This window comes from Nelumbo nucifera, chromosome 6 (genome assembly GCF_055504915.1).
Source record: "Nelumbo nucifera cultivar China Antique chromosome 6, China Antique-T2T, whole genome shotgun sequence".
Taxonomy (NCBI): domain Eukaryota; kingdom Viridiplantae; phylum Streptophyta; class Magnoliopsida; order Proteales; family Nelumbonaceae; genus Nelumbo; species Nelumbo nucifera.
Genome location: NC_142654.1, coordinates 16,564,499 through 16,579,673, shown reverse-complemented (window position 1 = coordinate 16,579,673; position 15,175 = coordinate 16,564,499). Strand labels below are relative to the sequence as shown.

The 15,175-nt window shown below is 36.8% G+C and overlaps 1 protein-coding gene across 3 annotated transcripts; it reads left to right on the top strand.

Moving 5' to 3' along the window:
* The first annotated feature begins 3,979 nt into the window (after positions 1-3,979).
* Positions 3,980-13,271, top strand: LOC104590400 (uncharacterized). Of its 3 annotated transcripts, none has more exons than XM_010249070.3 (5): positions 3,980-4,219; positions 4,343-4,393; positions 8,444-8,523; positions 8,660-8,828; positions 12,887-13,271. In XM_010249070.3, the coding sequence occupies exons 3-5, from the start codon at positions 8,464-8,466 to the stop codon at positions 13,081-13,083; spliced, it is 426 nt and encodes a 141-aa protein (XP_010247372.1). In that variant the 5' UTR covers positions 3,980-4,219; positions 4,343-4,393; positions 8,444-8,463; the 3' UTR covers positions 13,084-13,271. The 3 variants fall into 3 exon arrangements, with proteins under 3 accessions (XP_010247372.1, XP_010247379.1, XP_010247386.1); XM_010249084.3 differs by having other exon boundaries at positions 3,981-4,219; positions 4,302-4,393; XM_010249077.3 differs by lacking the exon at positions 4,343-4,393.
* Positions 13,272-15,175: the final 1,904 nt, after the last annotated feature.

The following is a 15,175-nucleotide window of genomic DNA, read 5'->3' as shown; positions in this document are numbered from 1 at the left end:
ACACACACACACATCATATACATATGTGTATAGGTATGTATAAATATGTACTTTATCAATAAATAATATATAATTATGTTCTACACCTAATATATGTATTATTTTATATTTATTTTATTTTTAATTCAGTTTTAAATTTTTTTATTTGTAAAGAATATTAAAAATTACAATTTGAGGCCAAAAGAGGTTTTTTTTGGAAAAAATATAGAGGCAAGGTGCATACGACCCCTTGGGAGTATAGATATCAAAAAGTTACCAAAAAAAAAAACACATCAATTGGACATCGAAGTGTAAAGTTACGACCTTCTAAAATTTGCATACACATTAAATTAAATGTGCAACCCGTGACCTGATCATCAAGTCAAACAGGTCAATAATCCAACCGTCTAGATTGGACAGTTTTTGACCTCCCTTTGGGTTTTACTCAAACCAAACCCAAAATCTTGATCGGGTGGTAATTCAAATGGTTCAACCAATCGGATCAACAACAGGTTGTAAAAATCAAGAGGTGATAGGACGCATGTCCTCTCCTACGAGGTAGGAGCCAAGTATTGCCCCAATAGTTGGCAATACTATTGGGGACCCAAGTTCATACCATAGATTTTCTTTGGTAGACACTGTAGAGAGAAAGCCAATAGTAAAGTGATACATGTACATACCCGAGAATGAGGGAGCCAAATTCATCTTATATATATATATATATATATATATATATTAAAGGGATAAGGGTGGTCTCCCCTTTCGCCAAATGGCAGCCATTTAATATATATATATATATAACCGGTTTCGGGTCGACGGTTCGATTGTCCGATTCAAATGAATGGCCTGTTCTAACAACAAAAATTATAAGCAAAAACTTATGGAATCGTTTTGGGCTCCGATTTTTGGGTCGACATTTCAACCGTCCAATTCGAACGGGCGACCCGTTCTGATAACAAAAATTACAGGGAAAAAATTGAGTGTGTGAAGTCTATTAAGCAATATCATACGTGTTATGTCATTCGAGTGTGTGACTCATACGACCCGAAAATGGAACCATTATGGCCACTGGTTTTTAGGTCGATTATTCGACCATCCGGTTCGAACGAACGATTGGCCCATTCTGACAACAAAAATTATAAAAATAAAAAATGACCAAAACCATTGAATAAGTCGACGGTTCGACCGCTTGGGTCAATTCAATGGTTTTTGGCCAGGGATCAGGATTGGGGTAAAACAGAACTGGTTGCCTGGACGATTCCCAATTAAAAAAATAAAAAGTGATAGTTTGACTGTCTGGTTTGACAGACAGCCCATTCTGACAACAAAAATTACAGGCAAAAAATTGAGTGTGTGAGGTCAATTAAGCAGTATCATACATGTTATGTCATTTGAGCGTGTGACTCATACGACCCGAAAACAGAACCGTTCTGACCACCGATTTTCGGGTTGATGGTTCAAATGGATGGCCCGTTCTGACAACAAAAAATAGCCAAAAACCATTGAACAGGTCAACGGGTCGATGGTTCGACCGCCTGGGTCAATGGGTCATTGACCGATTCAATGGTTTTTGGCCAAGGACTGGGATTGGGATAAAATGGAATCGGTTGCCTAGACGGTTCCCAATTAAAAAAAATAAAAAAAAACTGGTAAAAAACCATTGAACGGGTCAATGGGTCATTGATCGATTCAATGGTTTTTGGTTAGGGACTGGGGTTGGGGTAAAACGAAACTGATTGCCTGGACGGTTCTTGAGCCAAAATGCCCGTTCGTCTGGGTCAACGGCGGTTAAAAAACCATGGTTTTTTGTGCTTTTAGATTTTTACCATTCAAAGGTTTCTTCTATTGTTGGCTTTATTCGAGCGTGTGCAGTATGTTCCTTTTTTTTTCATTTTCTGTTTTTTTTTGTGTTTGGTATTTTTCTTCAAGATTCTCCAAAAAGGTTTAGGGTTTACCACCATTTTATTTCTTCCCTTTTGTTTTTTTCTTTGGGTTTTCTTGTGCAATGTTTTTTTTTTTTCATACATGACGATCTGCTTTGTCTCTTTCTTTGATTGCATGCATGTTTAGCTTCATTTCAAAGCGGAATTTTGAACTCGGTTTTCTAATTTTTTTCTTTGGGTTTTCCAGTTTGGTGGATTTACCACCTTTTTTTTCTATGTTTAAGGTCACTTTGGATTTATCTTTCAAGGTTTTGGAATCCCTTACAATGTTCACCCTTCCCATGACTATGACTACAAAGTTATTTAGTCTAGTTATTGACATCTAGAAAAAACGACTAAAAAATGGAACCATTCTGGCCACCGGTTTCTAGGTCGACGATTCGACCGTCCAGTTCAAATAGATGGCCCATTCTTACAACAAAAATTAAAAAATAAAAAAATGGCCAAAAACCGATTAACGGGTAGACCGCTTGAGTCAACGGGTTGTTGACTAATTCAATGATTTTTTTGCTAGAGACCGAGTTTGGGGTAAAATAGAATCAGTTGTCTAGACGGTTCTCAGGCCGAACGGTCCTACTATCTAGGTCAACTGGGAGTTCTCGATGTGAAACAAAGGACAACTATGAAGTAGAACTCGTAACTATTACTATATGATCGTATTAATTCTTTTATATGAGATGCTTTGCCGAAACAATATTTAAAAAATGAACACATGATGATCTCTTTTAAGTTTTTATATGATTTTCAAGACTTGGGTACTTATAAGTGCAAGTTTCTTATTAAAAAACCATTGTCTTTTTTAATGTAGCAAATAGCAATGTTGCAATTCCCACCCCTGCGAAGTAGGGGACCCTCTGCTAGTGAGTTTTTATATGAAATGGGCCCCTTCCTTGTGGAGGGAGATTCAAGTTCGAATCACCCCTTTGCCAAAATCTATTTCTACCAAAAAAAAAAAAAGAAAAGAAAAGAAATGGGCCCCTTCCAACAAAGGAGGAAATCAGATTTGATCATCATAAAACCGTCTTAACACACAGGCCCTTACTACAAATCCTCTGAATAAAAGATACAAGTAAGGAGATGTTCCTAATGCAAGGCTGCAAAAGGCTGTGAAGATGATGTAATGATAGTTTTGTGAGATACTGAATCCTAACTCATGAGATTACCTATGATGTTGAAACAATGTTAGGACAGTTTTTGTTACAAGGAGATCCCAACACATTTGAAATAAGTGATTACCAAACACCGTAAGCGCTTGTTGATTACTAGCAATGTTTTGAACCGTCGTTGATTCGAATGGTCAAACCGTTCGGCCCGGAAACCGTTCAAGCAACCGGTTTCCGTTTCACCCCTGATCTATTCTTGGGTAAAAAACCGTTGACTTCATCAAAAAACTATTGACCCAGGTGGTCGAACCGTTGATTCGTTTGACCCGGACAATGGTTCGTGGCTTAAGAAATTACAAAGAGAAGAGAAACTCTGACTCTTTGAGTCTGAGATCTAATATCCACAGAGAAAAGAAGAAGAAGAAGAAGAAGAAGAAGTTGCAGATTTTTCTCAGATCCCAGAAAAAAAATGAAAAATCGATCTCAGATCTGAGATCCAAGAACTCATATCTCAGATATGTCATCCATGCTAGTACGCCATTTCCATCTCATCATCGCCATCGCCGATGAACATCAAATGATTATCCTCTTCCTTCTTCTTCTTCCCTCTTTCCCTCTTTCTTCCTTCCTTTTCTTTCCCCCCTTTTCTTTTTTTTTTTTTTTCCTTTCTCCTTCCTTCTTTTCTTCTTTCGCAATGGACAAAAACTCTCCTCTACTTCTCTTTTCTCATATATAAGTATATATAACTACTTGCTAGTTTGCCCTAATGTAAAACTGTCTGAACCATTTAACCTAGACGGTCGAACCGCTGACCCAAAAATCGGTAGCTAAAATGATTCCGTTTTCGAATCAGTTTTTTAAAACCTTTATTATTAAGGTAAGCACTTATTTTTATTTTTAAATACTTGTACATCCAATAAGTCAAATAAGCACTCTGTGCGGCCAAAACATGCTGTGAAGTCGGTGTGAGGTGCTCTCCGGACTCTAACCCCACATCTCATAAAAAATTGGGATCCATCAGGCCATCATGGCCGCGATGTATGGATACAAATCATGTTGGAATAATTTGTAGTTGTGAGCAGAAATAGCTGGAGAAAGAGAAGCAGAGAGAAAGAAAGACAGAAGACACGGAAGAGCGAGCGCGAGAGAGACCTTGAGTATCGCAAAGGCTTCTTCAGTTCTTCTTCTTTTCAGGTATCTTTTCTCTTTGATTCTCGTTATATAGTTTGTTCGTAAAAGGCATTGATTTTGTTTGATTCTCTTGTCGCATTTCAAGATCCATTAAAAATGTGAAACCCTCTCTCCATCTCGATGAAGTTTGTAGATTCCAAGCTTTTAAAGGGAATGTGCAAGGTTTCCCATTGTCAGGTTCGTTTATTTATTTTTTTCATTTTAAAAAATAGTCGAAATCATTCATTGATAATACTGAAAATAGTTTGCAAATCCACACCTTGTAGACATATATCCACACATTGATCTCTTTCATACTTACAAGCCATATAAGTTAGAGAATGAGCTATAGTTTCTTTCATTAAGACCTATGTGTCTGTTCATCTTCTGCTCCTCGATATTTTTTTCCCTGATGTAGCTCAAACGTAGCACGTAGAGATGCTAAATCATCTAATGAAAATTACACGCTTTTCCTGGAAATTATTTTATTGCATAAATTGTTTTGTCTATGAATTTATGGCTGGAAATGATACTTTTTGGTGTTTACACCACTCAAAAGTCGAATCTGGGAGTTGGATTTCGAGCTTCAGTCTTGATATCCGGATCTCAAAACCCTCTTTTTGTTTTTAATTTTCAGATGCTTTGTGATATTTTAACTATTGAGCTGATTTCTCCACTTGTCTGCATTTTGCCTCATAAATTGTTTTATTGTATTGGATTTATTCCAATTTCTCGCTATTGCTTTTCATTTTATTTCGTTATTTCTTGGAACATTTCTATCATTATAAAGGTAGTTCATTCAATCTTTTCACTTTCGGAAGCTTCAAAAAAAAAAAAAATCCACTTTCGGTCAGTTTTGGTTAGGGAAACCAAAACGACAAAACTTCATATACTAAGACAGTGGTAGTTATTGATATAAGCCGTTGGGTCTGTTATGATCAGGTTTCTTACAGTGTTTGCCAGTTTGGACTACAATAAATTACGGAGATTGAGAAATTGGTAGATAGGGATGTTAAGGTTGGCAAATCCCTAGGATTATTTTTCTTAGGAGGAGAGGCTCTTGTTAGGAGAGCTTTTGAAAAGTTCAAGAGGAGCTAAAGGGAAGAAAAATTGAAGAAATTTGTTGCTGAAGGAGGGGAAGTTTGGAACGAGGAGGGTGGGCAGGAGTTTTTTGAGGGGAGGAGTGAAGTTGAAGTTGAGTAGGGGGTGGGGCCGCGAAGCTTGATTTTGGGGAAGATTGTGTTAGCGTGTTGTTTGTCCAATGTAGTGATTTTTTTTGTTGTTGAAAGGGGAGTGGGTGTCACGTATGCAGGTGTCCGTTCTTTGAGGCTGGTGTTTTGTTGGTGTATTCTCTGCACCTTATTGGTGATTGTATGTTGCTTTCTTTTCTTTTTCACCACAAAAAAATTACTGGGACTGTGCTTGATCCGTTTAATAGAGAGTGTGGGGGGGGGGCTTCAATTTAATTTGGTCAAGGGCAGATGGGTACCCACCTGTACCTTTGTATAGTAAGTGCTAAGTAGCCTTGAATGGAACAAGGAAGGCCTATTAGCCATTAGCTTTATGTAGGCATACCTAGTTACCCCTGTTTTATATTTTTGCACTGGGTTTTTGACTTTTGATCCAATGTGGGAAGCTCTCATTAAGGCTGTTTTTTTATCAGAAAAAATGATTTATATTAATGGATTAAAAAGGTAATTAATATAACATGATCATAGGAAATTTATTTCTTATGCTCAAAACCCCATTACAAACCACCCCAAAACAACTGTTGTCTTGTTACACCCTGTTTAGCTAGAGAGTCCTTCTGACCCACTTAAACTCAGCCCCTATGTCTTTTGCAATCTCAGCCACTTCGTGTTTGGTTTGAAAGAAAAGGCTGGGATCCCTACATCCCTATATTTCAACATGTGTAACTTATTATTATCCATTCTATATGCTAATGGGAATAAGGCTCTCTTTCTACGTTTTCTATATTCTTATAAAATGTCTCTGTCCTTGTATTTCTGGTCTAAGTTTACTGTTTCCCGTCTAGTCATGGACCTGTCTGTTTTCCCATGTAAACCAACCAAACTTCAAATGAAGTCCTATCTGAACTATTCAGGGGCAGCCTAGAGCAGAAGATCTTTTCCCTCTTTCCACACTATCTGGATCAATTTTTAATTTTCTTAGTCTTTTTCCCACAGACCCATGAAATGGCACGTTTAAGATAAGGTTGGATATGTTTTTTGTTGAACAAAAAAAAAGGATATGTTTTCACAAGTCTCCTCTGACCAGAGAAAAAAAATTCAAAAATTGCATTTCTCTGAGCAAATAAACCTTTATTATATAAACAGAAATTAAAGTTTAACACAACTCCGGAGGCTTATTCCTCCAAATAGATACAGAAAAAAAATGACATTCTTAATCTTCTGAACCACAATCACCAGCTCAATTACTGCCCCTTTTAATATTTTATTAAACGAAAATTTTTCAAAACAAGACAAAATCAAACCTAATTTTGTCTAAAAATCAAGGATTGCGTGAAACTTGTCGTTAATAACATTCCTTCTTTGTTAGGTGTTATGTTATATTGTCATAAACAGTGATTCGGAGAATTTCTGACTGAGGCTGAAGTTCCTATAAATCAATGTTACGAGAGGAGGGGGGGGATCAACTCAGACAAGGGATGAACTTTGGTGGAAAGAGTGCTCAAATGGGAAGTTCTCTGTTAAATCATGTTACATAGCTATTCTCAGGGATGATTCAGATCCAAATCAGATAGATGGTGTTTGGGGAAATCCAGTCCCTCCAAGGGTTGAAGTGTTTGCTTGGCTCGTGGCAATGGACAACATATTGACTGTGGATCATCTGAAATCCCGGGGTTTTAGCATGGCTAACATGTGCTTCCTATGCAAAGAACAGGAGGAAACTGTTGGATATCTATTCCTCTCATGTAAGGTTGCTGGGTTTTTGTGGGAAATCTTCACTACTTTGTTTGTGACTTTGTGTTACCAAACTTTCAGACAGAATCTGCTGCAAAAATTTTGTCTTCATGACCAAAGTTAAGAGGAAGCAAGAAATCAAGGTTGCTATTGGAGGTGTATCCCACTCGCAATCTGCTGGAATATATGGAAGGAAAGGAATAGAAGAATTTTTGAAGACGAATGTTAAAATCTGGACAAGATTGTGGCAGCTGTTAGCAACTTGGTTGCAGACTGGGTTCTGGTATCTCCAGAATTTAATCAAATTTCTAGAGAGGATTTAGGGGACAAATTGGGAGGTATCTTGGGGTTTCAACTTTCAACTTTGTAAATTGGATGGCTTATTTTAATTCTGCTTCCTAGCAGTTTTCTTCTGTTGTTTTGTATGTGGGTGTTGCCTTGTCACGATAAAAAAGATTAAATTGATTAAATGGTTTAAAAGGCTGAATACCTACATACCCAATACTAATATTTGGTATCAGTGCTCATCCTCAAATCACATGTTCTATTTGTTTTTTGGTAAAGCTCAAATGGCATGTTCAAATTAGGGAAAAAGTCTACGAGCAAGGAGAGGTATTCCGAGCAAAGTAAAAGCCTTGTTTATGGTCTTAAAGGTTAAATGGGTGTTTTGTTTGTGGCCTTCTATCAGCATTTATGGGGTACTAAAAGCCTTACCTATGATTATAGTAATGACACTGTAGAGAATTCAAGTCTCCATTTGCCCTGTGAATCATCTAACCTGGTTTCCTTGAAAATGACCAAATGGTCTGTTTGGTTTCAGAGAAAGAATGGGATGCAAAAGGAAAATTTGTTTTCTCATTTTGGCATCTTGTGTTTGGTTGCTGAGACCAGTTATCTGAGAATATTTGTTTTCCAATGTTTGATTGTTGAGAAAATTTGGCAGGATACCTGATTTCATTCCATTTTGATAAATTGATATGTTGTCCGACCCCACAATACAAACCTGACGTTTTATAAGATGACATGGCATAGTAATGGCCAAAAGTTGCCATGTGGCAAACATATTACTGTGCCCAAACAAGCGAGAACGATCATTGGATTGAAATTCAAGATCCAAATGAATTACAGTCTGGGGTTCTAAACCGTTGATACAGTTCATTGGAGCCCTACTTTTTTGCATACCTCAGGAATCAATCTACAATTAGCTTTCACCCTCAAACTTGCATCTATGAATGTGTTAATCCATGATTGAATAAGGTTGTATATGTTTCCATCTTTTATTGTATATTCTCAGTCATGAGACCTCTATATTTTCAATATTCAGGTTATTCTAGAGTCTTCTTAATGGCCGCAATATACAGCCTCTTTATCATCAACAAATCTGGGGGATTAATCTTCTACAAGGTATTCTTCTTTCCTTTATTGATTCATAAGTTATTTATTTATGGATTGCACTTTTGGAACATTTTGAAAGAATTCCCTTGTTCTTATATATTTTTGGTAAGTAATTCTGTGTTCTAATATGGTTTTTACATTTTAGGATTACGGATCAGCAGGGCGAATGGATACAAATGATAGCCTGCGGTTGGCAAGTTTATGGCATTCAATGCATGCGATCTCTCAACAATTGTCGCCCACTATGGGTTGTTCTGGGATTGAACTCCTCGAAGCTGACACATTTGATCTTCACTGCTTCCAGTCACTTACTGGTAATTCCAAATAGTATTTGCTTAGGCATGTTCATTGTTGAATAATTTACAGTTTAATTATCTTGATAAATTCTGTTACTGCGGCTTGCTCCACACAATATTTTAATTTGTATATTTGGATAATTCTCACATGTGAGATTTGATCATAACTCAATATCAGAATTCGAAATGGATATACTGTATTATTGATCTCTTCTTTGTACAGACATTAATGCATTGGCTAAGTTCTTGTGTATGTGGCTTGTTACAGTTTTTTTCTTGGTAAATGCTTATTACAAATCAATATAAAAAACTGAGATGGACTTTATGGTTTAGACTTGTTCAGTATTGCATTTCAATTAGGATATTTGTTGCATTTTTTCTTATGAGGCTTGATAATAACACAGTACTAGAAACCAAATGCAATTTGTAGTTTTGGGCAACATGCTCTATAATGTGTTAGTTTCTGGTTTGTGTAATAATGGAGTCCAGTGACTCCAGCCTAGTACGTATAGTCAAAGTCTTATGCACATGCTAAAACAGTTGTTGTGAACCAAAACCAAGTTGACATAGACTAAACAGTTGTCCATGCTAATCAAGCTAGGTTGGTGGCAGGGGTTTCAACAATTCACAAGCAACAGTTTTTTTTTTTTTCAATATCAATAACCACAAATGTTTTTTATTAGTGAGAGCAATTAGAAGTACAGTGAATATAGGTACAGAACAAAGACAATGAGAGATAAAACCTTTTATCTCTTCCCATGATATTTTCTCTCCCTTACAACTATGCCACAACAAAGATTCTCTCCCCCTTGTTTAGCTAGAGCATCAGCTACAGAGTTAGCACTCAGCTTAACCCAACTGTAATTTACTTCCATGTCTCTAGTTAGCCACCTGATTTTCTTCCTTTCATTGTCTTAGATCCATATCTTCATCTCCTCATTTTGTATCCAGTTGACAGCCAATTTTGAATCTCCCTCAACAATTAGTTCACTAATGTTCATTGTCCTTGCCCTTTATATGCCTTCCAGCATTGCCATCACTTCTGCTCTAAGAGAATCTCCCTTCCCAACCATCTTGAATATAAAGCAATTGTCTAGCCACCTTCCAAAACATTATTTTACATTGAAATTATTGCTTCCACCTTCCACCATATAAATCTAAAGGGAGAGTTGGATTCTCCTATGCTCTAAAAGAAACAATCTTGATAACAAGCTTTTTTTTGTTATTATCAAAAGATGCCTTCAATGCAAGAAGTGCAAAAGCACTTGCTTGATGATATTATCTTAAGACATGCCATCCATCCTCCTATTATTCTAAGCTTCCTCTCCAAATATCTATTCAACCATATCTAGAATTTGGCATCTTCCATTGGATAAATTGGATATCCAATGCCGCTAACTTTGGCATAACAAGGCTCCAAAAATATGTTCACATATTTTCCATTACCTCGTGAACACTACTTCTCTGCAGTTAGCTGCTTGTGCCACCCTTTGTTTGGCTTGCATTACATTTCCGACATCAAATGACATTATGATGTGATTGTATGAAGTTGCCGCATCAGTAGTTTAGATGAAAGAGGCAAAAAATCCTACTTGCTAATGCTGGTTTTGCCCATGTTAATAAACAGAATAGCCCACCTTAAAGTGTTGTGCTTGGGCAAATGTCAAATTGCCATTATTTATCAAAAAAAAAAAAATCAAATTGCCATTTTTTACAACTTAGGATGTGCTTGGGACCCATTCAGGAACCAGCAGCTTTGCTTTGATTCCTCCTCTAACATGGTGCATTTTTTGATAGTTCCCTCTAACGTGATGCATTGAAAAGTGAACCACCATAACTCCTTATTAGTTGTCAGTTTTCACCTCACAATTGCACCATAATTTCTAAAATATACAAATCCAAACACGATGTCGACTTCTCTTAATGTCAGCATTTTCTTTGCCAAAGATGTTTCTACTGGAAATATTAACAAAATGCTTATGGTGTTGCATCACCAATTAAGGCAAAACCATCATCATCCAAGCCTTGTCCCAACTATATGGGGTCAGCTACATCAATCCTGTTTCACCATTCTGTTCTGTTCAGTGCCATGTCCATTTTTTAATTAAGAATGCTTTATATCATTTGTTACTACTTCAATGCATGTCCTAATTAAGGAAAAATGGCTATGCTAATAAACATTTTGATGCCAAACACCATCTTATTTGCCTGACATATATAAGATTTAAACCAGTCATCTTGAAAATCATTATTTCTTACTCTCTTTTTGGATTCTTTACCACAATGTCAACCACAGAACTAAAACTACCCTCATCAAACATTCCGAATTCTAACACATTCTCTGAAACGTTATCCTCGTTACCAGCATTAAGCATCACTGTCATTAGTTACCAAATGCACTATTATTATGTTTAGAAAAGTTCGTCTTCATCCCATCCTTATGGGAGCCATGTTGTGCCTTTCTGGTTGTAATTGAAATCATCTTCACCAATAGGAGACTTCATTACAAAATCTTTATCTTCTCTTGTCAATCCAAACTCTACATCACTATAATTCCCCTGCTGCTCATCATCGTCATAATGTCATCATCATTGTCCATGTGATTAACTCTTCTCTAAAATCACCTCTGGAGCATAGAAAGATTGAAGCAATAGATGGAAAGGTTATTTTTTGACCAGGAAGGAAAGACCATTTCAAAATTGTTCTAGAAATTAATTTTAACTGAAGAAATAGTTGGCTAGCCACGAGTGTGGGGTTCCATACCCACACTCAGGCTCTAGTGTGTGTGGTTTCATACCCACACCTAGTTGTTTCTAATTTCTTTTATTAGTAGTTTCTAATTTCTTTTATTAGAAGTTTCTAATTTCTTTTAAGTTGGGTCAGCTGGCCTTATTGTTTATAATTTTTGTTTATTTCCTATTCTTGTAAGGAACCTAAAGCTATAAATAAAGAAGTGTATGGGGTGGCAGATCATTAACCACCAAACCCCTTCTTTCTTTTCTCCTCTCTTCACTCTTCTTTTCTCTCTCTCTCTCTCTCTCTCTCTCTCTCTCTCTTTCTTGTCTTAACCTGTATTTACTTCTCTAATACAGTAAACAGTTCTTCTTCTTCTTTCTAGCTTAACTGCTATATATAGAAGATTTCTAATCAGCAGAAATACTCACTGATAAAAAATGTGTAATAAGTACTCCATTTTGTTGAATTTAACACTAAACCCATAGAAAACATATTTAAATGACTATCTTTGTTTCTTAATATTTTGCAGAAAAAGATGGCATTCAATGTGTATATTAGCTGTCCATTTAGCAATGAGATAAAGAAAAATGTCACCTAGAAGTGTCAAGAATCCACAGGGTGTTAAGAGCCCAAGGTGTGTCCAATATCCATTCAGAAGACTCATGCAACAATGCTAATCGGTTGTTGTATTTTCGTTCAACTTTGATAATTCCCAACTGATTGTACCATGCCCAAAATGATTTCACTGTGCTATTCAATGTTATCAGAGCATCAACTGGGGGTCATACTCAATTACTCATTCCAACTATTTCACTAACTAGTCGATCGATACTCATGATGATGTGGTTCCTTGGGACGACTAAATATCAACTAACTAGTTGACCAAACCCAGCTGATGTTTTTCCCTATCCATTGCTGTTTTTTTCATTCTCATTTCTATTATTTAGTGAGTTATATTTAATTCACATCTAGTAATTGGGAGAAAGTTTGTATTCATTGCTGATACGAGTCAACTAAGTGGTTGAAAAAGCTGCAAATCTATGGTCTGAATGTGGTACACTTGTACTATAATGTTTGGCTAGGTATTATTTTTAATGATTGTAATGGTATATATGATAAAAGTATACTGTGATCATCAATTGGTGGCTTTTAAATTGGTTCTTCTGACTATTTTGGTTATGGGGAATCAATAACTGTATTTTAAAAGTCTTCCATTTCTGTAGAATTTGATTCTGTAATCACATGCTTTCATTGTTGACAAATTTATGAAAGGGAAACCCCACCTTTAAACTTATGAGATATATTTTATGGTAATCTCCGTACTGTATTTCTTATTGCAGGAACAAAATTCTTTGTGGTTTGTGAACCTGGAACACAGCACATGGATGACCTCTTAAAAATCATCTATGAACTGTACACAGATTATGTGTTGAAAAATCCCTTCTATGAGATGGAAATGCCAATTCGGTGTGAGCTTTTTGACCTCAACCTCTCCCAGGCAATTCAGAAGGACCGTGTTGCATTGCTGGGGCGATAAGCCTTTATGTAGTGACTACCAGATGGATAGTCAATCTCTGTTTATTCATGTTTTAATAATGATGGCATGATATAAACTGTTTTTTATTGGCTTGTTTAATCTTTTTGCTCGTGTTAATTTTGTGAATTGGTCAATAGCATAGTAATTCAAGGGTTTTTAAACCCTCATCCAATCTTTCTATTTGTCCATCGACTTTGTGAATTGGCACAATGCTACACTACTAGAGCAGACTCTTAGGCGATGTTTGGTACCGTGATGTTGTGTTCAGTTGTGATTCTGTTTTAGCAACACATTAGTGCCACATAGGCGATTATACTTGCATCTTGTTTGTTAGGTTCATCAAGTACAAACGTTTTGCTCTTTTCTTATCTCAAGTTACGTGTAACTCACTTTTAGAGGAAACATCATTTAATGTTTCCATTGTTGTGTTTTTGTTTCACCTATGCGGCGTCTTCTAGCACTTGTGTGTAATAAAACACAACAAACAATGTTGGATGTTGCATTGCAATTCATGCCTGTAATGTATTTTTCTCCAATTTTCAATGCATAAACACAATGGACACACAACACCGCGGTACCCAAACACATTTAGGGAAGAAAGTATTAGAAGTTATGGCATGAGGTAATTGCGAGTATTCATGACAAAGTGGGAAATGGCTGGGATGCAAGTGTATCATATAGGGCTTCTCTGGCGTCACCTTGGAAGGCTATTTGTGATGTTCTTCCCCTTTTTCTCTGCTTTATAAGGTATGGTGTATGCTCTGGGGACTTTCCTTGCCATGGGCCAGAATTGGAATCTTGGTTTTGTAGAGGGTTGCAGGATGATGAGCCTAATTCAGTTGTTAACCTTGTACTTCTTGATAATGTCTGCTTGGACCCCTCTAAACCTAACAGGCATTTGTGGATTCCTCATCTTGAGGGTGTTTTCTCTTGTGCCTCCTTTAGGTCCCTCTGTCAATTGCCTTCTCCCCAGGTTGTCCATTCTAATGAAGTTTGGTGTAAACCAGTGCCTCCCAAAATAGGTGTTTCTGTGAAGTGTCATGAGAAGGTTAACACTAGGAAGAACCACATCTTTGTTTATCTCCTCGTTGGTTTATCCAATGCAAATCCAACAGTGAGAGCTGTTAAGTGTTACCACTTACTAATTTCTTGTGTTTTTACTATAGATATTTGGAAATGTTTTTTTTTTTTTAATTTATTTGGATGCAGGTGGAACTTGCTGGTGGAGGTAAATGGTCACTTTGATCCAATGACTCTTGTGTTGCTGAATAAAAGGGGAGGATTATGTGGAGATGCATAAGAGCAGCTTTAATTTGAACCATCTAGGAAGAGAGGAATGCAAGAATGTTTCTTTCAAGAGAAGGTAAAAAGGAAGCAGTGAAAGAATGTGTGCTGACTAAGGTAAGGCTATTCACTGGTTAAAAACCATGGGTATCTTCTCTAATTTCTCCTTTAATGATCTTTGGAGGAACTGGTATATTTGCAAGAAACTCTTCCAGCAAAGAAAAAGTAATGTCAGTGTGGAAGCTCCCTTTAGATGGTTTTGTCAAACTAAATTTTGATAGGAGTAGCCAAGGTATTCTGGGTCATCTGGAGTAGGGGGAATTTTGAGAAATGAGGAAGGAAACTTCATTGCTTGTTCTTGGGACCAGTGAGAGTGGGGAACTCTACTAGAGCTGAATTGCTCAGTGTTGCAGGGTGTTAAAATTGCTAACGAGGCAAACTTGGGAAATCTGTTAATTGAAGGTGATTCTAGTGTGGTGGTGGGGTGGCTGAAGGAGTTGGAGTCTGTAGTTTGGGGTTACAAAAATGAATTGAAGAAATTTAAATGGCTAACAAGAAACACGAGTCTGGAAATACATTGGGTGAGAAGGGCTGCCAATACTTTTGCTGATACTCCTGCTAAACAAGGGGTGAATAGGGTTCTTTTGTTTTGGGCGCATTTGTAATTGCTTTTCTTTTTGGGAAAATTCCACTTTAGTACCCTGAACTTTGGGGGTAGTGTTAAGTTTGTACCCGAATTTTCAAACGTGTCACTGCAGTACCTAAACTTTCAAAAAAAAGTGTCAAGTTGGTCCCTGCTATTAACTGA

What these genes read in the sequence shown, in the direction of transcription:
- LOC104590400 (XM_010249077.3), top strand. Translation starts at nt 8,464, where the DNA reads ATGGCCGCAATATACAGCCTCTTTATCATCAACAAATCTGGGGGATTA. An exon ending in GGGGATTAATCTTCTACAAG is followed by an intron (nt 8,524 to 8,659) that starts GTATTCTTCTTT and finishes TTTACATTTTAG; the next exon opens with GATTACGGATCAGCAGGGCG. An exon ending in CTGCTTCCAGTCACTTACTG is followed by an intron (nt 8,829 to 12,886) that starts GTAATTCCAAAT and finishes TTCTTATTGCAG; the next exon opens with GAACAAAATTCTTTGTGGTT.